This window comes from Euprymna scolopes, chromosome 30 (assembly GCF_053919585.1).
Source record: "Euprymna scolopes isolate OS-2025 chromosome 30, ASM5391958v1, whole genome shotgun sequence".
NCBI classification, from domain to species: Eukaryota; Metazoa; Mollusca; class Cephalopoda; order Sepiida; family Sepiolidae; genus Euprymna; species Euprymna scolopes.
Window position 1 is genome coordinate 18433392 of NC_136511.1, and position 22435 is coordinate 18455826.

Here is a 22435-nt window from a genome sequence, read left to right on the forward strand (position 1 = left end):
CTGGGTTAAACGGAGCCAAGAGTGAAAAGATAAAATCTTATGTACGACTTGAAAAGAAACCGGAATCTTAGGAAGATCTCCATAATTTCAGTAATTGTAGGAAAAAACAGGACTTATGAAAAATAATTACAACGGCAAATATATCTTGTAAATCAAGTGCAAGAAAGATACACTGGGAGCTAACGCCCTCTTGGAGGCGAGAGGGTGGGTGGGAGATAGGATAATGTAATCGAAAAAGCTTGAATCCCTGACAATCATCAATCATCCAGCTGGTATGAATAACAAATCATCTATTTGTAAATTGTCGTCTTCGTTTGTCGGCATTCCACCAAAAGGAAATGGTAAATGTTTTTGCCTATGAATCTTGTAAACGAACTTTGTATAACTCCCTTGACACTAGTGCGGTCACTTCTGAATCGACTTTTGGTACTTCTGTAGTTTACTCACCTTACTGAAACATTAACATTATTTAGAATGCCATTCTTAACAATAATGTATCCCTCCCCCTCCGCCATCAATCATAAAAGAACTGTCCGTATTAATAAATATGGTAAAAGAATTACCATCACAGTTGTCATGATGTGTTAACTGAAAGCTTTTATGTGTTTATTTATTTAATTATTTAATACTAACTAAACATTTACTTTTACTTTCGTTTACTTTTACGAGTCTGTGTGTGTTCTTACATATATGGGCTTAGGTGTGTATGTATGGTCTTACGTATGTTACGTGCAGTTCACTGTTATATATATGTGTGTGTGTGTGTGTGTGTGTGTTCTTATCCTTACACCGTTTCTTGCCTTGAAAATCTTCGAGACGTGTATTTGCCATGTATAATGCGTACATACCTGGTTGCCTCGGCCAGCGGATAATGCCTTCTTGGGCACTGGCCTCCATCTCGTGGGGAGTGGTCACTGCAGACATATGCATCGATAAACAATAAGATGGATTTGAAGCTTCAATCTTTTATTTCAAGGCGAGCCTATCATCTCGAACCCTGGTTGTCGGAGGGCCGGATCCCCGATCTGCATTCCTCTGCTGCCTAAACCACTCTCAGCCCATGTAGTCGTCAACCGGAAGCCTACAACCACAATTCCTGTGTCACCCCTAATTTCCGGTGCATTCTCTCTAGGTTCATACCTGTCAAACCTAACCTTTTGTGACCCTGCCAACTCACTGATGGGAAAACAAAATGCTTATATAACTTTCTATTTTTCAAACTACCTATATAGCATTTAAGCTGGGATTCCCAATACTACAGATGTACCAAGAATATAAATGTTTCAGCCTCTGTTAAACATGCTCTTTTTATATAATGTGTCCCCCTCCGCTATCATCAATAAAGTATCTCTCCTCTATCTTTGTCAACAAGAACTGTTGTATAAATGTCTCAGCTCTTTATTAATAATAATATAAAATCCTCAGGAATCGTAGTCGTGATCGTCGTCGTGATGTAAGCAGTATATAAATTTCATTATCATCCTCTATATTATGTGTCTCAGATATGAACTGCGCTACATAACATATGTTGATTTATACAAACACAACAGAGCAAGATATAATTTTTTATTTGATTTTACATAAACATTTACGGTAATGTCGCTGTTATTAATCTAAGGGAGATAATTCGATTATATTTTTTAATAAGACCTGACAAAGTTTTAGAATAGAGTCGAGTTTCGCTTTTTTTTATACCGAAAACTGAATGTAATGCGTGTCAATGCGGGACATGTCGAATAATTAACGTTTGAAAGTCAATAAAATTAAATAGACAGGTGAGCTCCGTGGGTAACTCTTAGATATTACAATTTATAGATGATATAAAAAGTTTTAAGAAGTTCTGAACCGAGCAAGCGCTTCTCTGAAAGAAGCCTTTTGTGGACATCGAGGAAAAGTGTACATACATACATACATTTTCACTTTTATATATATAGATTTACGGTAATGTTGCTGTTATGGATATAAGGGAGATAACTCGATTGTATTTTGTAATAAGACCTGACAAATTTAACAACATAACTTTTTTTTTTTAAATGAGGAAAACAAATATGTTTTTTAAAATTTTTTTATTTTTACTGGCTAAGTAAAAAGGTAATGTTGCTAAATGCTCCTCATTTTATTTCGGTGTTAAACTCGCAGGGCATGGTTCTGACTGGATCACTTTCTTCGCCATACTTGGTCAAGGTCAATGTGAAGTCCGGCCAGTTTAAGATCCTGGTGTAGAATTACCTAATTAGCTTTGTTCCGGCCATCCTGTCGGTTATATCTCAGGGGCCTTCCTCTTGAATCTCATTTCCATGTTATTTACATGCAGTACATGTCCGTACCAACAAAAACGATTCCTTGTGTTCTTTTGGTATAATGTCACTAAATGTGGGTGACATGAGAAAAATAAGGCATTAAAAATATTTCTTATCTTGAAACATTGTTACATGAGGAGTCATTTCATATATAAAAAAGTTAATTTATTTTACCCAACGAAACTCGAGAAAAGCACGATTAAAATGTGTAAACATTGAATGAGTAAAAAAATCAACATGGCTGCCACTTGCAATTTCATAGACCAAGTTACAGCCTTGACTTTGCGATCAAAAACTAAGATTGCCATTTCATATAGTAAAAGTAGCCTTGATCTTGCAACCAAAAACCAAGATCGAATTGAAACGGAACGAATCGATGTGACTTTGGTGAATCCGTTTAGTTTGTATCTTTATCAATTAATTATAATATGATATAAGAAAAATAAGGCATTGAAAATGTTTCTTATCTTAAACATTATAACATGAGGAGTTATTTCATGTAAAAAAAAAAAAAAAAAAAAGTTAATTTATTTTATTCATTGAAACTCGAGAAATGCATGATTAAAATGTGTAAACATTGAATATGTAAAAATCAACATGGATGCCACTTACAATTTCGTAGACCAAAAAGCAGCCTTGACCTTGTGATTAAAAACCAAGATTGAGTCAAACGGAACGAATCAACGTGACTTTGGTGAATCCGTTTAGTTTGTATCTTTATCAATTAATGTGGAGAGTTCAAGTGGCGCAAATAAATTTGGCGAAATCATTTGCTGCGTCGCATGCATTTCATGACGATTAAAACAAGTTTCTTTTTTTTTTTTTTTACTTATACAAAATAAATCAATGAAAAAACATGGAAAATAAACAATTTTTAAACAATATTTTAAATTAAATTTTTTTCTATACTTAAGAATGACAAATAATTTAAGCAACTTTTAAGCAACTCGTATTTTAAAATAAAATTTAGTTTTAATTTAAAATGAAAAATAATTTCATGACAATTAAAACAACTTTTATTTTGACTCCTGTAATATAAATGCAAAAAAAAAGCATAAAAAATAAAGTTAAACAATTTTTAAACAATTTTGTTTTTTAATTACTTTTTTTCTGTAATTTAAGCAACTTTTATTTTTAAGTAAAATTTAGTTTTAACTTAAAATCAAAAATAATTTATGGAGACTAAACCCACGCGATGCAGCAAAGGAGTTCGACGAATTTATTTGTGCCATGCGCTCTCTCGACATAAATGCATTAAGATACAAACTAGACAGATTCACTAAAGTCATGTCGATTTGTTCCATTTGACTCAATCTTTGTTTTTGATTGCAAGGTCAAGGCTACTTTTTGGTCTATAAAATTGCAAGTGGCAGCCATGTTGATTTTTTACTCATTCAATGTTTACACATTTTAATCGTACATTTTTCAAGTTTCAATGGGTAAAACAAATTAGCTTTTTACTAGAAATAACTCCTCATGTAATAATGTTTAGGATAAGAAACATTTTTAATGCCTTATTTTTCTCGTCACTCGCAAACCTTATTTAGTGACATTACCAGATTTAGGTATCATTACACAATCATGAGTATGTTCCAGTCAACTAGTTATAATAACTAGAGGCATTATCAGGCGATGTCGCTGTTCTAGGAAAGAAGCTTTGTTCACAGAATTTGTTTAGATTTAAGGACAAATAGAGAGTTGGGGTGGGGGGGAGTACTTGATAAAGTTTTCTTTTGGAAGCAGAAGGTCCAGTGGTGCAATGGAAAAATTTAATTGTATTTAAAAAAAAAAAAAAAAGTAAATAAAATAACTTAATGAGTGAAAATCGAAACATATAAAAAAACAAAATATAAAACAAAAAACAAAAACCTACAGTATCTACCAGGGAGACACAGATGAGGAGAAAGAGAGAGAGAGAGAGGGAGAAAGTTAGAAAGAAAAGGGAGAGATAGTAAGTTAAAAGTCATGACCTCCCCCCGCGCAAAAGTGGAGGAGGAAGCTATAAATAACATTTAACTCCTCCATCAGGCAGGGAGTGGGGGGACATGCATGACCATGCCAAGATACACTTACTCTCAGACCTTTATTTTCGATAGCATTCCTCAAAGTTTTTAACTCGACAAGTTGCTTATCTGTATTATGTGAATTCTTCAAACTGTTGGTCTTGTACCATAGTGTGCTGCGACATTGCATAGACAGCAGTCACTGCAGTGAAATAGAGAGAGGAGCAGGGAGTGAGGGACATGTACGACCATGCCAAGATACTAGAGCCGGCCGTTCCCTTAAGTAATCCAATTTACCAAATTTCCATGACTAACGATTGCTATGACATGTTCCCTTTGACCACTGTACAGTCATTAACCCTTATTCTTAAATGGCTTGTGGGCCTTGATAAGTAGCGACTTCTTTTGTAAAAAAAAAAAAAAAAAAAAAAAAAAAAATCCCTGGACAATGATTCTAATCACAAATGAAAAGCAACAAACTCAGTAAAGAACCCAGATGTACTCCTACATTAACATTAAATCTGTCACTAAATGTGCTGTTAATTCTAACACTACTTCAAGCAATTTTACATGAACAACCTCCACTCTTTGCCTCTGGTTTATGCAAAGCCTACCAAACAACTTTGCACCCCGTCAAAAGCTATTTCTAGATTCACAAAAAAAATTTCTTTTGTTTTTAATTTTTTTTTTTTCTTTCTTTTTTTTAATCTTTTTTCAGATAAAAATGTTGGAAAAACTGGTGAGGCCATTCCGTTTGCTTTAGCCATGTGGGATATGGAACAGTGTGATCCGACGAAATGTTCCGGAAGGAAATTGGCTCGTATGGGATTTGTGGAGACATTGACTTTGCACAAGCGATTTAATGGACTTATTTTGACCCCACAAGGAAAACAGTGTGTCTCCCCAGAGGACAGGTAAAAACAAAGGGGATTGGGGAGAGAGAGGATTGGATCTTATGGAAACACAAACCGATATTATTGTAGATTAACACTCTCGAATAAATCGCCCATCTGTCCCCAAAATGAAATTTTACTTTTTTTTTTTTTTTTTTTTTTTTTTAGGCAAGTACGTATGGACACCTTGAAAAACGTGGTGAAAAGGGGGGGGGGGAATTATTTTAGAATTTTGGGTATTTATGCAGAATACAGACCATTGTATTTTTTTAGACAGGATTTTCATGTTAAATTCAATTTTTACAGTATCTTTTGTTTATTTCGATCCCGCAGTCCTTCATAGTTGAAGATGACTAGTCAGTGTTTCGGTTTTTTATCCGATGGTGTTGTAGCATTCCAAGCTCGGTGTGTAAAGTTTCCACACAAGTAGTACATAGGTAGTGACCGTCGGGTTGTTAATGTTTTTGTTCAGATCTGGCCTTTGTTGTTAGTGACCAGGGTTGTTAATGTTTTTGTTCAGATCTGGCCTTTGTTGTTAGTGACCAGGGTTGTTAATGCTTTTGTTCAGATCTGGCCTTTGTTTTTAGTGACCAGGGTTGTTAATGTTTTTGTTCAGAGTTGTATTTTCTTTTTAAATAGAAAACATGGTTTTTAATATGAATATCAATAAGCAAAAAAAAAATTTATAGGAATATAAATTGAATTTTTTTATTTTCTATTTTCGAAGAAATTGCAAGTTATACTTAAATCATAAACAGATTCCAAACAGTTACTTCCCTTGTTTAAGTCACATTTCATAATAATCCTGGCAGATCACTGAATCGTGAAAGTAGATGTTTTATGTGAATAATGTAGTCATCGCTACTCTTCTATAAAAGTCACTTTGTGTGTGTGAGTTCCTTTCTCATAGGTTCTGAAACGGCTGAGCCTATCTTTTGCAAATTTCACACAAAGCTAATTTATATGTTTGGCAGTGTTCTTAGATATGTTTTGTACAGTATTTCATCTGATAAGTATTGAAAAAAAAAATGATCTTAAAAATTTCTTTTCTTTCTTAGAGGAATATTTTACATTACACTAGCAAGGGAAATAAAATTTCAGCAAATCATTTCTTCTTGAAAAAAGACAAATTTATTATAATCTGGAGATATAGCCTAGTGGTAGAGCATTCGACTACAGCTCGAATGGTCTCCTATTCAATTTTTTTTCTTATTAATGAGTTCAATTTATAATAAAAGAATAGGTACCATTTAAAATCGCCACAAATCATTTCTTTGTTTGCATATTTTAAAACTAAATATTAATCAGAAGTGACTTTTCCAGGGCATTCATCGTCAAACATAGACGAAATTTGATGAAAAACATTATCATTATTTTATTTTTTTATTTTTTTGCAAATTCGTCCACTGGACAAATTATTCCTCATAATATATAATAATCAGTAGAGGATTGATTCTATAAGAATGCATACGCAATCTGCATGAATTAAAATATCCTGTTTAGGTGTATTGTACGATTGGGCAACGCCGGGCGGCCTTCTAGTATTTAACTAATTTCAATATTTCAAGTAGATAGCATTGTTTTTAGTCGAAATAATATTTTTTATTTTTGATATCATTTAAAAAAAAATACTAGTTTTCTAAAAGCCATCAAACACATGTTAGTATGTGGAACCAACGATAAATCGCATATGATTTTGGGTTTTCTTCCTCCTCCATCACGTTCCTGAATATAACCTAAAACTATATCCGATGGTGAAGCCCCACCTTGCGGGCCTTGGGGAGTGTGGAGCCACCCTTTAATTGCCATTGCTCCCAGCTCCACTCTGACCCGGAGTGGTAGTACCTGTTAGGTTCCCAACTATGGGTTAAATAGAATCAGACTTAAAAAAAAAAAAAATATATATACTTCTTTAAAAATCGTTCCTCAAAATAACTAGATTCGGCATTAAATAACCTGAAAAAGGTTGATATGCCGTAAAACAAAAACAACCCACCAACCAATCCTCCTCCATCCATTTTTTTTTAGTTAGTTAATTCTTCACGTGTCTTTTTTGCAGGGAATTAGTGTCTTCATCTGGAGTAGCTGTTGTCGATTGTTCCTGGGCCAAATTGGAGGTGACGCCCTTTGGTGCTATGAAAGGCAAGCATCCACGGTTACTCCCCTATTTAGTAGCCGTCAATCCCATCAACTACGGACGACCTTGTAAACTGTCGTGTGTTGAGGCCTTTGCTGCCACGCTTTACATCACAGGTGAGCCTTTCTATGGAATTAATCAAGGGGGATAACTCTATATAATGGGTAAAGAATCAAGGGGGATAACTATGTAATGGTGTATTCATTCTTTTGCAGACTATTATCTTCGTAGTTGTTTTTTCACCACATTTCGGCCAACTCATCCTTTGGCCTTTTTCAGGTGATTAATTGCGACGAGATAGGAATGTTGGGTCTTGTACTATATCCCCAGTAATTACTGCCTTCCACAGTTGTTGTTTTGGCCAGCTAATCCTGTGTCCTCTTTTGCGTAGGATTGAAACCACGGTCTTCAGTAACGTCATGGGTAACGAATCAAGGGAAATAACTTTTGAAAAACTCTATTTCCTTTGTCTTGGTCGTCTCATTATCATCGGTTTAACATGTTTTTTTAAATAATGTTCAGCGACTTTTAGAAATTGACTTCCGAACTATCCTTTCAAGTCCATCCTCCTTCCATATTTTTTGAGCTTCTCTTCTGAACTGAACTTGCTACCTCAACTGTTCTACATTTACTAATTTCATTATGGTAAGTAACAATAAATATGGTCTCTTTATTACCATGATATATAATGAATAAATAAGTCTATATTCCAAAGTTCATGATGTTGACCATCTTACAATTTATTCCTTTAATTCAGTTGACATTTGCGCTTCTTGAAAAGTATCTGTTTCGTAGCACAAGATCATTCACTTAATAATTATATCAATCAGTGAATCTATTTTGCCCTTAACTCATCAGAAGAAATAGCAACAATCAATCCACCAAAAGGTAATAAAAGGCATTCGGACATGATTTTAAAAAATCCGAAAATTGGAAGAGAAGCTGCAAATACCTTATTTGCTTACATTACGCCAGTTTGAATTTAGAAATAAAGTCACTAAAACCCAAACATTCGTATTAACAAATTCCATTCATTTAGGTATATTCTGCCAGAAATGTTCTATTTAGTAATTAGTAAATAAGCGTTTGTTGTCTGAAGAGGTCTCTAGTTACTAAACACTAGAAGTCCAAAACATGCTCATGACAGTGTAGCAACACATTACTGCTTATGTAAAGACAAATTGAATACACACATATATATATATATATAATGAATAAATGACAAAAGTCTATATTCCAAACTTCACGATGTTGACCATCTTACAGTTGATTCCATTAATACAGTTTACACTTACAATTCTTTACAGTATCTGTTTCGTAGCACACAATCAATCACTTAATTATTATATCAATCAGTGAATCTATTTTGGCGCTCAACTCATCAGAAGAAATAGCAACAGTCAATCCACTAAAAGGTAATAAAATGCATTTGGACATGGTTTAAAAAATCCGCAAAATTGGAAGAGAAGTTGCAAATATCTTATAGTTTGTTTACATTACGCCATTTTGAATTTAGAAATAAAGTCACTAAAACCCACATATTTGTATTAAAAAATTAAATTAATTTTGGTATATTCTGCCAGAAATGTTCTATTTAGTAATTTAATTTATTATTATTTATATATTAATTAATATATCCATGTTTGCTAAATAACATTATTAATTATTATCTATTGCATGTTTACGTGTCCACTCTATACGAATTTTTTGTCATTTATTCTATGCTCTGTGATTACATTGAGCTTCTTAAATAAGGATTGGTATATATAAAAAGGAAACTGAATATATATATATATATATATATATATATATATATTATTACATATGTGTGCCGATCATAGCTCGTATGGTCTAGGGGTTTATCAGCACCCACATGTAATAAAATTAAAACAAAAGAAAAAGATTTAACGAAAAAGAAATTTATTAAAAAAAATTAATTAACAAGAAAAAAAGAAAAGATTATTATTTTTTGAAGGGCGACAACTCGCTAATAAATGATCTCCCTTAGATCATAAAGAAAGTATTTCTTAATGTATTGTGTTTTGAGATGTTTTGTTTAGTGAATTTTTTACGTATATGTGCTTCTCGGTCAACAAACTCGAAGAATAAATAAAAACTTTACCAGAATCCAAAGAGCAGTTCTTCCTTCAGTGAGATTTTTGTTTTTTTACGGCCTTTATGAGGAAGCCGGAATTCGGACGTTGGTTGCCTATGTGTACACCCCAAAAATATGACACAAACTGACTTTACCCACCAAAAGCGTTTCTTTTATATGAGTTTTTTAAGAATTTCCTGGAACCTTCTAGAGACTCCAAAAAAGAACAAAAAGGCGTTCTATGCCTTTTTATATTTATAGACGCCGATTATTATTTATTTTTACAAATAACGACATTCTAGAAACGTCTTTATGTTTTAATTAATATATCAATAAACATATTTATATTATGAGAAATATTTATATATTTCTTAATCCAATCATAGGAGAAAATATGTTCTCCTATGACAATATATATATATATATTTGTATATATTATTTGGTATATATTATAAGGAAACTGAATAAATATATATACCGTAATTGGATATTTTACCCTTTACCAGACTATCCATTCACGTGAAATCACCTTTTTCTTCAACCTATTCCCTCTGCTTAACTAAGATCTATGACTTGTAGTTTCATTAAATACTTTTGCAAGCAAAATCCGATCCCATATTTTGCTAAATCCTACCTTCCAATGAGAAGGAAAGTATTTCTTCGAAATTCCATGGATTAAGAAATATCCACTTATTTTGTGCTTCCTTTTTAAAATTAAATGTTCTTAACTCTTTTTCAAAGTGTTTTTTAACATGTTTTATTAACTACTTGTTTATATATATATATATATATATATATATATATATATATATAACTGTGTTTTGATATTCGTTGGCTGACTGGGGCATCTACCACGAGTGTCTCCCTCTTGGATAAATACTGAAAAATTTAGGCATAAAATTATATTTTCGTAAATTAATTTATGTGATTAAATGAAATAGTCATATATGATACAAATTTCACCTGTCTGTTTAAATGTATGTATGTATGTATGTCTGCCTAAAACTTTTGACAGAGGCGATAGGTTTTCATGAGATCGGTATCATTTTGAAGCTTGACCCTTTGGATGACAAATATTGAAAAATTGGCTAAAAACATTAATTCCTTCACCCACAACTGGACAGGTTTCTATAAGGAGGAATCACTTTTTTCGCCAATATTTTAGAATAATTGAATAATCGGTACTTGTACAGTTTAATCAAGACATTAAAAAATTAAAATATTGAAAAAAAGTTATATTGTACGTATCCGTTATGGAATGAAGTTCCCGAAAAAAAAATTTCACTTAATTTGATTGCGTAATTTTTTTTTTTTTTTTTTTTTTTTTTTTACAGCGGAAAAACATGTTTTTTATGACAGCGCAATCAAGATAGCCATGTTGGGATTTTTAGAACACGCCACGGGGAGATAACTCTGACATCTCCCCTCCTCCTCATGTTAAATAATAGCTTTTCTTCGTAAAACTCAAAACATGGCTACCTTTTGATCGGTATCATGACAAATTGTTTTTTCGCTTTAAAAAAAAAATACTCTATCAAATTAAATGAAATTTTTTTTCAAAGAACTTCAGTCTAAAATGGATATGTACAATATAACATTTTTTTGATATTTTAATTTTTTAATGTCTTGATTAAACTGTACAAATACCCAATAATCTTATGATGAAAGGGGAAATAACTCAAAATGACTGTGTATATATATATTTTTTTTTTTGTTTACTAACGTTCACCCCAAATTGTGGGCATAAGGGGCACTAGTTGGGGTCACGTTTTGGGGAGATGAGTGAGATGTCGGTTTGCGTTAAATTTAAACTTCAGCATGTCAGTATATTCAAGGAAATATATTCCTCATTCCATGGAATTTCTACAGATCATGCTATTTAGAGATGATCAATTTGACCTGATGATCATCTCCATGATGACGCTATTTTATACAGGTAAAGGTATAGCTATGTTAAGCACATCAAGAGTAAAGAAGAAATTTCTTGATTTAAAAAATAGACATAGTACATCGCAAGGAACATAGGACAAATAATAACTTTTTTCTTAACTAACCTAGGTGTCCGGCATTGCCCCGGTGTTTGGAGGGGTGTGTTGAGCAAAAAAAAAAAAAATAAAAAAGTGGTAGGCAGGCAGGCTCGAACCTGTACTGCGAATGAGGCAAAGAATGTGAAAAAATACATGACGTCTTTGCTGTTGTGCCCATTGCCAAACCGGAAGTGACGAATGTTTAAATTAAGACTAGTCAATCGAAAAGAGGGGATGACTTTTGAAAATATCGGAGAAAAAAAGCAACCCCTTCCTTGTATAAAAGTGCCCAGTTGAGGGTGAACTAATTAATGTTTTTAGTCAATTTTTCAATATTTGTCGTCCGAAGGGTCGACTTTCAAAACGATACAGATCTCGTGAAAATCTGTCGCCTCTGTCAAAGGTTTTAGGCAGACAAACAAACATATATACATACATACATTTAAACAGATAGGTAAGATTTATATTATTTATTTCCAGATACTTTCCCGTATAAAACACAATTGTCTTCTCCTTTCTAGCATCTGTCCTCTCGAATGTCGTCTACGTCTCTAACGTGCTTTCAACCGTTTTCTTGACCGTGCTCTTCTGTCTGTTGCACACATTCTTTTTTATTGTCTTTATTCTGTTGCAATATTTGGATTTGTTTTAACAACGAAAACCTCAGAATACAAAAAATTTTTAATTTATATAACATTATTTGCTCTTCTAAATTTTCAATTTAAATTTACGTAATAATATTTTCAAAGATTTGACCAAGTCTCTCTGTAAAAAAGACATTTGCCACAGTTTTTAATTTTGTTTTTGTTTTTTTTTCTTCCAGGTTTTAAAGAAATCGGTGAAACTTTATTAAAAAAGTTCAAATGGGGTTTGAATTTCTTTGAACTCAACAAAGATTTATTGGAGGCGTACGCAAGTTGCCGCTGTAGTTCCGATGTCGTTAAAAGTCAAAATGATTTTCTCTGTAAATTGGACGAAGACAAGCAAAAACGAGACAAAATTGGTAAAAAAAATTTTTCCGTTTTTTTAAATTACAAAAAATTTTTTTAGTATAATTTAAGATCCAGTGGTTAAAAATGTTTTTTTTTTTTTTTTTATGGATCTTCCAGCAAATCTGGGGAGTAACGCTTTAATATGGAGAGTTATACCTTCATTGATATTACTCCCGAGTTTATTCTGATCCAGTACCTGTCAAAATCCCAGTTATGGATTAAATGAAAAACTGAATCCGCTCTCCAGCACATTCATTTCTATTGCGGCTTAAACCTTTCATTGGTATTTTTTTACGATCTGCTCCAGTGTAGTATAGACATCCCCAACCACCCCATGTTAAGAATGGCTTTCAAGTTTAAGGGGTGTTTATTCCGAAAGCCGTTCTTAACATGGGGAGGTTGGGGTGTTTATAATATGCTGGGGCACATCATAAAAATTTACCAGTTTATTTTTATTTTTTGAATTTTCTAATTTATTCTTATCAAAATGAAAAAAAATTAATTATTGTTCTATGTGTATCATGAACACTTTCAATTCTTCATCAAATCATCTTCAGCTGATAAAATTTATCAATGTCACAAAAATAATGCAAAACGTGACGTACACAAGCGACGGCGCCTCTGTTTATTGTGTCGGGTGATGGAATCAAGGTAGAAAAGAGAAAAGAAAAACTTTCGTCTGTAGATGGCTTATTAATTTGCATTTAAGAACGATGATGGCCGTGAAAAGGACGAATGGGAAAGCACAGATGACTTTTTGACAGCTGTGAGAGATATAGAGAGAACTTACGATAAAGATTACAGTTGAAGTCAGGAGTGGCAAGGAGGCGTCCGAAAAATGTTTTTTTTTTTTTTCTTTTTCAGTTAGAATGGAAGACTTTCCAGCATCAACAGTGAAGGGGTAGGATTTTATTGCTTGGTAGGTTGGTCAGGAGTATGTCGAGGGGGAGATGCACAAGTGCTATGAGTAAATCGGAGCATATTCTTCTGAAACAGTAACGGGGATGCAACATTGTGGCAATAGGACGGAGGTTGGTGTTTAGTCAATCGTGCAAGATCTATTATATTTGAGATTCCCTTTGGGACCCTGTCTGTTATTAGAGACAACTGATATTCATATGAAGAGGGCTTGATATGGGTATCAAAAATGGCCCCGATTATCAGATTTGAAACCGATGGTAACAATGACTTATCTCATCTAAACTTTCTGAAAATAAGAATATAAATATTACGCTCTTATTTTCGAAAATTTTTCCCTTATAATAGAGCAATCTGCTGGAATCTTTTTTCCAAAAATATAACTAAGTGTATATATATATATATATATATATATATATATATATGAGAGAGAGGAAGTTATGAAAATATATATGGCAATTAAGGCGTTTCATTCTCATGAAAATTCGTCAGGCTGATGCATAAGCCTGACAAATTCTCATGAGAATGAAACGCGGAATATTCTGTGTAGCTTAATTGCCATATATATTTTCATAAATTACTACCTAGCTAACTACTGAAAATTCATGCATAAAATTATATCTTAATATATTTATGTGATTAAAAGAATTATATATGTGTGTGTATTCAATTCTCTGTCCTTTTCCACAAAACTTCTCAACCACATCATGAGCATGAAAAACAATTTTAAAAGGTTTAAACTCAGAACCCCAACTTCCAACGTGGTCCCCAACTACCAGAGATCTAAGTTCCAACCAATTACAAGAGATGAAACTTGACCTGTTGTTTCTTTGCGAAACTGCTTCCTTAGACGATTTAAATGTAATGGGAACAAACATCTTGCTGCTCAACACCCCACAATTCCCTGTTAAACATGATCCCAAATAGTAATTTCTTATTTGTTCTGTGCCATCCCCTCAACCATGGTATCACTATCATTGAGAGTATTTATTTTGTGCCCAAAACTGAATGAAAATTCCATTTTATTCCTAGAATTGTCCGTCTGTGGAACACAATACTGTGTGATGAATTGTAACTTATAAAGATATAGGATACTCTCTGGTGTGGCTAATTTTCTAGCACAATATAGAGATTTTGGAATCCCCCACCCCCATTTTCTGACTCTACTGATGTACAGAAATTTTAATGTAATGTGAACAAACATCTTGCTGCTCAACACCCCACAATTCCCTGTTAAAAATGATCCCAAATAATAATTCATTGCATCCAAGTGGCAATATGCATTGTTTGGATTGAAAAAGAGTTTTTAAAAAAAAAGTAACTTTCGAATGGAAGGAGTCAGGCGACCATTTTGTAGACTAAATCATGACGGAGTTATCTTCTCTTGTTTGAAAGATTAATTAAATTTGGGTTTGCCTTGCGTAAATATTCAAAATGGTTGCCATTTATAAAACTTTTTCTGAAAAGTAATAAAATTTGAAAATAAAAAAAAAAAATAAATAAAATGATGCATATATTGTCGCTCTTGTCATTGTCATCAGCAGTGGTATGTATTTGTGTCTGAATATCATAGTTCACAAGTCCAATACAGAAAAAAAAGCAGAAAAGAAAGTTTTATTAATTTCGTAAGAATTTTAGTCATTATTAGGATGGCGAGTCTTTTTGTGGCTGGAAAAACCAATTTGGGCTCTGAATAGTTGGTGGGAGGGGGGGGGCATTGGTCACATTGTATTGTGGGGAGTGATTGTGATTGGTTGGCTCTAAGGACTCTTTGTTGCCGTTTGGTTATTAGATTGGCTCTTCTATTTTCTTTGAATTTGCTTGTACCCACTTTGACTCTGTTCCTCCATTCAAATGTGTTTGGATCTATATTAGTCTCACCTAGAGGTTTCTTCACCTGGTCTTTGAATTTAAGTAGCGGGTGGCCTGGGGGGGGGGGCGTCGATTTCCTGCATTAGTTGACTTAAGAGCACTTGTTTCGGAAGTCTGGTGTCCTCCATGCGAGCCACATAGCTAGACCATTTCAGTTGGTGTTTCATGATCAAGACCCTGATGATTATGACGTTGGCTCTCTCGAAGGCAGTGGTGTGGTAGTCGCTCTAGACGAAGCATAAAGCTACTTGATGTAAAGAGTTAGACATCTCATTACTCAATTTCCCATATTATCCTAAATAGCAGTCCTTACATCTACGTGGCAGAATACCTTGTTTGTAGTGAAAAGGAGTTTTAAAGAAAAAATTTATGAGGTAATGGACTGATGCTTAATTGAGTGATGACTCAAAAAAAAAGTGTGTGGGAGTGACTAATTAAGTTTTTGTAAAAAAAACAAAACTTTTTCCATTTGCAAATTTTTTTCTTTTTTCTTTTCAGATATGTTCGACACTTCGTTAGAAAACTTCAACCCGAATCGAGGGATCAACAACCCTTACTCGACGTAAGTAAAGAATCAATCGATGTACAAACTTTATAAATGACTTTTTATAATTTTTGTTTTTCATTAAAAAAAAAAGAAACTACAAGGGGCAGATTTTTTTTTTTAGTGATGATACTTGTTCAGAATTCCTTCTATATTAAAAAAAGAAAATACAGAAAAATCTGTATGATGTACATACCCATGACAAAATGAAAATATCATATTCCAAAAATCATGTAAATTTATCAACTGTTATTTTTATAAAGAAAATCATTTTAAAGTGAATTTGAGTTTTTTTCAATGTCTCTATGTTAAGAACGGCTTTCTAAAATCATGCAAGTTTGAATTATATAAAGTTATCTCCCTTGTTTTGAAGATGTCATTGTGATATCATCGCTGTTCACTTGATTTGATTTTCTTATTTAAAAATAAAACTTTTGGATCAATTTACATGATTTTTGGTTTACGATATTTTCTGTCATGATTACGTACATCACACAGATTTTTCTTTATTTTTTGTTTTTAATACAGAGGGATTTTTTTTTTTTTTTTTTTTTTTTACACAGTGATCACCACTTATCAAGGCCCGGAAGCCACTCAGGGATAAGGGTTATTGCAAGTACATTACGTTAGTGTGGAGATTTGATGAAGTTTACTTAAGGGGGCGGTTCATTAGGAATTTGTTAACGTTGGACTTGAAGACATCCAAGTTGTAGTCCGGTGGGAAGCAGGCAGACGGAACAGAGTTCCACAGGCGTGCAGTTCTAAGAAAGAAGCTTTGTTCATGGAATCCGTGTTTTGATTTAGGCACAGATATAGAGTGGGGGAAATTTTTCACAATGGATTCGGCTAGACGGGTGTTTTTCGTGAAAGACTGGCGAGGGGGGGTCAGAGATTGGAGTTCAGGCGAGCACCTGCCATGGAAATAACGATAAAACAAGGATAGGATCGCAACGTCTCTTCTGTGGGAGAGAGGTTGCAGGGTAGAGAAAAGGGCATCCCCCACTAAGCCACGAAGTCTATTTTGTACTCTGTCAAGGCAGGATAGGCTGTTTTTAGCAGCTCCTGCCCAGATATGGCAACAGTATTCCATCCATTTAAACGCCATGAAGCTGATTCATCTCAATCAAGTTATTGCAAAAGAAAGAACTCCTTTTTTCAGGGATCTAAATCCCAGATGAAATCCTTTGGCGGCATATCTCAGAATATTTTGGGTTTGAGATAGTGATTCCAATATTTTTTCCAGTTCCGAGTCTGTATAAATCTCTAAATATTTAATTATAAAGAAATTATTTCTTTCGGTTACCATGAAAACATGTTAAATGTGCAGATATTTGCTCAAATGTAAAAATACATTTGTGGGGGGATGATCTATCGATTTTAGTTTTATTGGTAATTTAAAATCAATAAATATTTATTTTATCATTATTCCCAGCAATGGAAGATTTTGCTTTAAACAAAATAAAATAAAAAAAAAAAGACAATTAAAAGAACTGTTTTGGCATCGGAAAATAGGCACCAATTTTTTTCGATATTCCAAAAATTCCAATTTTTCAGATTCTCGATTCCAATTGTCTCAACACTAGTTTTTCTTCTTTTTTTTTTGTATTTTTATTTATTTTTTGTTTTTTTATTTATTTCTTTATTTTGTATTTTTATTTAGTTCATATTTTTATCTATTTTTTTTTTTGTATTTTTTATTTTTTTGCATTTTTTTATTTTTTTGTATTTTGTTATTTTTTGTATTTTTTCTCCCTAGAAAACTTCATCAACCTACACCATATTTAAAATTCTGGAGATCGGTTATCTGCCTTTCGGTACAGACCAATTGGTCTCCTGTGCGTCATAAGTAGGGCTGTGACAACAGCATATTCTTTTCATTGTTTTGACTCTTGAGTATATATCTGTTAATATCTTATGTTTTTGTATAGACTGATGTGGTTCTCAGTTGATTGACTGTGTCTAACTACGTCGGATATATACTTGAGAGTCAAAAGAATGAAAAGAATATGCTGTTGTCACAGCTGTACTCATGAGTAAGTTGCTGAAATTTGTGATAAATAGAGAAGTGGTCAACCACCTCAGCAGAAATAACCTACTCAGTGAAATGCAATATGGTTTCCATTCTGCGAGATTTACAGCTGATTTGCTAAGTGTATTATTACACGGGATTAATAAATTCTCGACAGGGACTTTGTTTCTAGATTAATAGCTCTTGACATATCCAAGGCTTTTGATAGGGTATAGCATAAAGGTCTACTTCACAAGATTTTCAGCTATGGAATAGCTGAAAATCTCCTCTCAGTTATTTAATCCTTTCTCTCTGATAGGCTTATAAGAATAATCGTTAATGGGCTGAAATCAGAAGCTCAAAGTGTCAATGCTGGTATCTCTTAGGGTTCCATCCGAAGTACAATTCTCTTCCTGTTCTTCATCAATGATCTCCCAAATCACATTCTTAGATCATTACATACAGACGAAACCACAATCTATGGCAACACTTCAAAGGCCAGCAATGACCCAAGATCTTTCTGATTCTTTCTCTTCTGATCTTGAGAATGTGGTTAATTAGAGGAAAAGGTGACTGGTTAATTGTAACGCATCGAAAACCAAGCTTCTCTCTTTTCATCATAATCGTTCTGACCCCCATCTGGTCCCAATTGAAATGAATGGCTCTCGTCTTGGGAAAGCTTCTGGGACTGATCTTTATTCCTGACTTACAATCGAACACGTTCATCAAATCTGTTACCAATATTGCTGAAAAAATGATTGGATCATTCTTCTGCTTCAGTAATTATCTCACTGCCAATGCAATCCTCTATCTGTATAAGAGCCGAGTACGTTTTAAATGGTGCACTGTTGCCACAGCTGAGCAATCTTACCTTGATAGAGTTCAAAACTGGCTTAAAAGCCTTAGTAAGTGATGCCCTTTTCTCTTCCCTGCAACCTGTTTTCCACAGACGTTGCGAGCATGTCTCTGCTCTATTGTTATTTTTATAGCAAGTGCTTGTCTGAGCTTCATTCTATGGTCCCCTCCCGTTTGCAAAACCTTTACAAAAATCACTCGTCTAGCTGCAACCACTATCAAAAATTTCTGTATCTGTGTCTAAATCGAATCACAGATTCCATGAACAAGCCTTCTTTCCTAGAACTGCCCAACCTGTAGAACACTGTTCCACTGGCCTGCTTCCTGGCCGATTATAATATGATAGCCTTCAAGTCCAATGTAAACAAGTTCTTGTTGAGCCGTCCTCTTAGATAATCCAAATTCTACCATTAATGATTACTATCGTATCACCTTACATTCATTAACCCTTATCCTCGAGTGGTCTTTGAGCCTTAATAAGTGGTTACTCCCTTGTTAAAAAAAAATATATTTATTTTGTATCTTTTTTTTATTTTTCTTCATTTTTTTTAGTATAAATCCCATGGATAGGGAGGGGTGTGGGGCTTTTATTGAGATTGGAAATGTCCATCAAAGTAAAAGTCAAGTCTGGGCGATGTGCTGTGCTTGATGGCACGTGTTTGAAAGAAATGTTTACGTCTTATGAAGCATCTATATATTAATGCGATAACGTGTGCGTTATTTTCTGTGCCACGCTTACATCTTTTTTCTTCCGAGTGACTTTCTGTTAATTGTTATTCCATTTCTTGTAATAATTTTACCAAGAATCTTTCATAAGTTTTGGTTTCGATTTCGATTATAGCTGATAGCACACAAATCATCTATTTTTTTTAATAAATAATTTTACCAATAATTCTTCATAAGTCTGAGTTTCAATTTTCATTGTAGCTAAAGGAATTCAAGTTATATATATATATGATTGTTGAGCTGGATTAAATCCGACGATATGAAATAAAATGGAGGTGGAAGGACCTGAATACTCAACGTTGTAGCTGAAGGAATTCAAGTTATATATATATATATATATATATATACACATATATTTTTTTTTCTTCATAAGTTTTGGTTTCAGTTTCGATTCAAACTGATGAACTTAAGTCATATTGGTACATTTTTTTTTCTTTTGAAATCACAACTTTATAATATATAAAAATCAATAAAAAAATTGACTATAATAATATATACAAAATCTGTATTAAATAAAATATATTTAAGCTTATTTTACGACCGAGCTACGTCAGGCGTCCTTGCTAGCTTAGATAATTACGTTTGCAGTTTTAACAAAAGAGCTACAAAAATATTAGGGCGTCTTCATTTTTGCTGAACATTTACAGAATGTCAACATCAATATTTTACATATGAAAGAGTTCGCTGTGGAATTTCCACAGGTCTCGTTAACCATTTATAAATATTTAAAATAGAAATTAAAATGTAAATTTCAATTTTATCATGAATAGTATCATTTTTTTTTTTTTTTTTTTTTTAAGCTGAAAATTTAAAAATTTCTTCTGAGCAAGACGTTTTTTTTTTGTTTAAATTAATTTTTTTTTTCTTACCTGAAAAGTTGAAAATTAAAAATATCTTTTGAGCAAGACTTTTTTTTCTTTTCCCTTTCCCTCGTTTTGTTGGTGTGTATGTGTGTTGGAGGGGAGGGGGTCCCGTTGAGCTAGAAAATATATTTTTAATTTTCTTTTAGGGACTCTGAGAGTGAGGAAGAAGACGAAAGTGAAGAAGGGGAAGGAAGTGGAGAAGAGGAAGAAGAAAGTGAAGGAGAAGAGGAAGAAGAAAGTGAACAAGAAGAGGAAGAAGAAAGTGAAGAGGAGGGAGAAGAAAGTGAAGGAAAGAAAAAAAAGAACTCCAAAAACAATACAAAGACAATTTCTAAAAAACAAACAGAAATCGAATCTGTAAATCTTTCGGGTTTGTCAATAACAGAAGTTCCTTTCAAACAAGGAATCGATGGATGAATTATAAATAAATAAATAAATAAATAAAAATAAATTTTAATCCAATTTTTTTAATAAAAAAAAAAAATTTTGATTGTTTTACTATGGTTCACTCTGCAGAGGGAGACAACTCTCTTTTACTAAGAGATTCTTTCATTTCTTCATCTCATAATTTAGGACGCTCGGTATTTTTTATTAATCAAGATTAAAAAAAAAAAGCTGCAACAAATTTTTTTAATGTAACAAAGTTGATAACAATATTAATACAAAATGTATGTACGTGACAATTAAAAAAAAAAACCCAATGAACCAACGATATTTTCATCAGATGAAAACATTTAAAAAGGAAGCTGTAGCAATTTGTTTTTTTTTTTAATTAAAAAATGTTATGGTAAGTTTTTTTAAAAAATTAGTCTTTAACATTAAAGATTATAAAAAGGATGACTCTTAGTAAAAGAGAGTTGTCTCCCTCTGAACAGTTAACGACTTGTAAAACAGCGGCAAAAAATTTTTATTGTAAAAAAAAAAATTTAACAACAAAAAACTGTAAATTGTCAAATGATAAAAAAGAAAAAAGTAAAATATTTTCATGTGATTTTTATTTATTTATTTATTTATTTATTTTAATAAAATTTGTAAATTGTAAATACTTTTATATTCAGAATATTTTCAAAACCAAATATTTTTTTTATTTCTCCATTTCTTAAAAACTGATTTTCATAAATAATTGTTTTTATATTTTCAATTTTAGACAATAAATTATTTTATCTGCTGTCAAAATCCAAAATGTTGACCAAATTCATTGTTTGCTAGGTAGGAAAACTGATCTCTTATCGAATAAACAAGGGACCAGTTTTCCTACCTAGCAAGAAGGGACAAGCTTTCCGGGTACGAGTTTTCCAGAGATGAGTTTTATGGGCACCATTTCTTGGGGGAAGAGGGCATTCTCAGTTTCAGAAAAGTGGATTTTTCTGCTAAGTAGAAGGGGGGGGGGGGGCAATCACAGAAAAGTGTTTCCGGTAGGTGGCAGTCATAGATGAGTAGATTTGTTTATGGCTTGCGCACACGTGTAAAAAAGATGGCCGCCAAAGAATACAATGCATAATACAGCTTTTTATATCTCAATAACTACTTATTTCTTCAAAATTTCAATGTGATTTTCGTATTCAGCATAGTCGAAGAGCTTCAAAGTTGTCATTTAAAAGAAAATTGTGGAGGTGGACCTAATCTGAAAAATTTACAAACCATCGGATGCAGTTTCATAGTTTAAATGCTGAGAAAAAGTTTGTACTTCATCAAATTTATTTTGCCGCAACTTTTTTGACAATGCGCAGATCTGGCCCCTCCGTCGGAACCACCACTATTCTTGGGTTTATCCTTCCCCATCGTGAAATAATAAATGAAATTAATAAATAAACGGAAGAATAAAAAAATTGTATTCTATCAATAAAAACATGTTCTTGCAAATAAAAATGGACGCCAATAATTGATCTTTTGTTTCACAGTCACAGTTTCGTATTTTTATTCGATATTTTTCGGTATTCCGGCATGTTTATCAAGACATTTCTTTGTTGCATTACTTCCCTTGTTTTCTAAATGGTGATAGCTGGTTTGGTGTCCCCGACGAAATATCTACTGGTGCTGGTGGTGCTCCTCCTCCTCCTCCTCCATTAACTTCACAGTTTTTTTTTTTGTTTTTTTTTTTGAACTCTTATATCAAAGCTAGTGATGATAGTCAAATAGTCAATTATATGGAAAGCACCTGGTGTAGAATGTTGGCTGAGCCAAGCAGAACTGACTTCTGGA

At 33.0% G+C, this 22435-nt stretch overlaps 1 protein-coding gene across 6 annotated transcripts in view; it reads left to right on the forward strand.

Moving 5' to 3' along the window:
* LOC145254687 (18S rRNA aminocarboxypropyltransferase-like) overlaps positions 1-20670 on the forward strand; it is a 70255-nt gene extending 49585 nt beyond the window's left edge. For all 6 annotated transcript variants that reach the window (XM_080113345.1, XM_080113341.1, XM_080113342.1 and 3 more), the window contains 5 exons: positions 5022-5217; positions 7256-7449; positions 12279-12458; positions 15736-15799; positions 20380-20670. In XM_080113345.1, the coding sequence (XP_079969471.1) occupies positions 5069-5217; positions 7256-7449; positions 12279-12458; positions 15736-15799; positions 20380-20650 (858 nt within the window). In that variant the 5' untranslated portion in view covers positions 5022-5068 and the 3' untranslated portion in view covers positions 20651-20670. The remainder of the gene's footprint in view (positions 1-5021; positions 5218-7255; positions 7450-12278; positions 12459-15735; positions 15800-20379) is intronic.
* The last annotated feature ends 1765 nt before the right edge of the window (positions 20671-22435 follow it).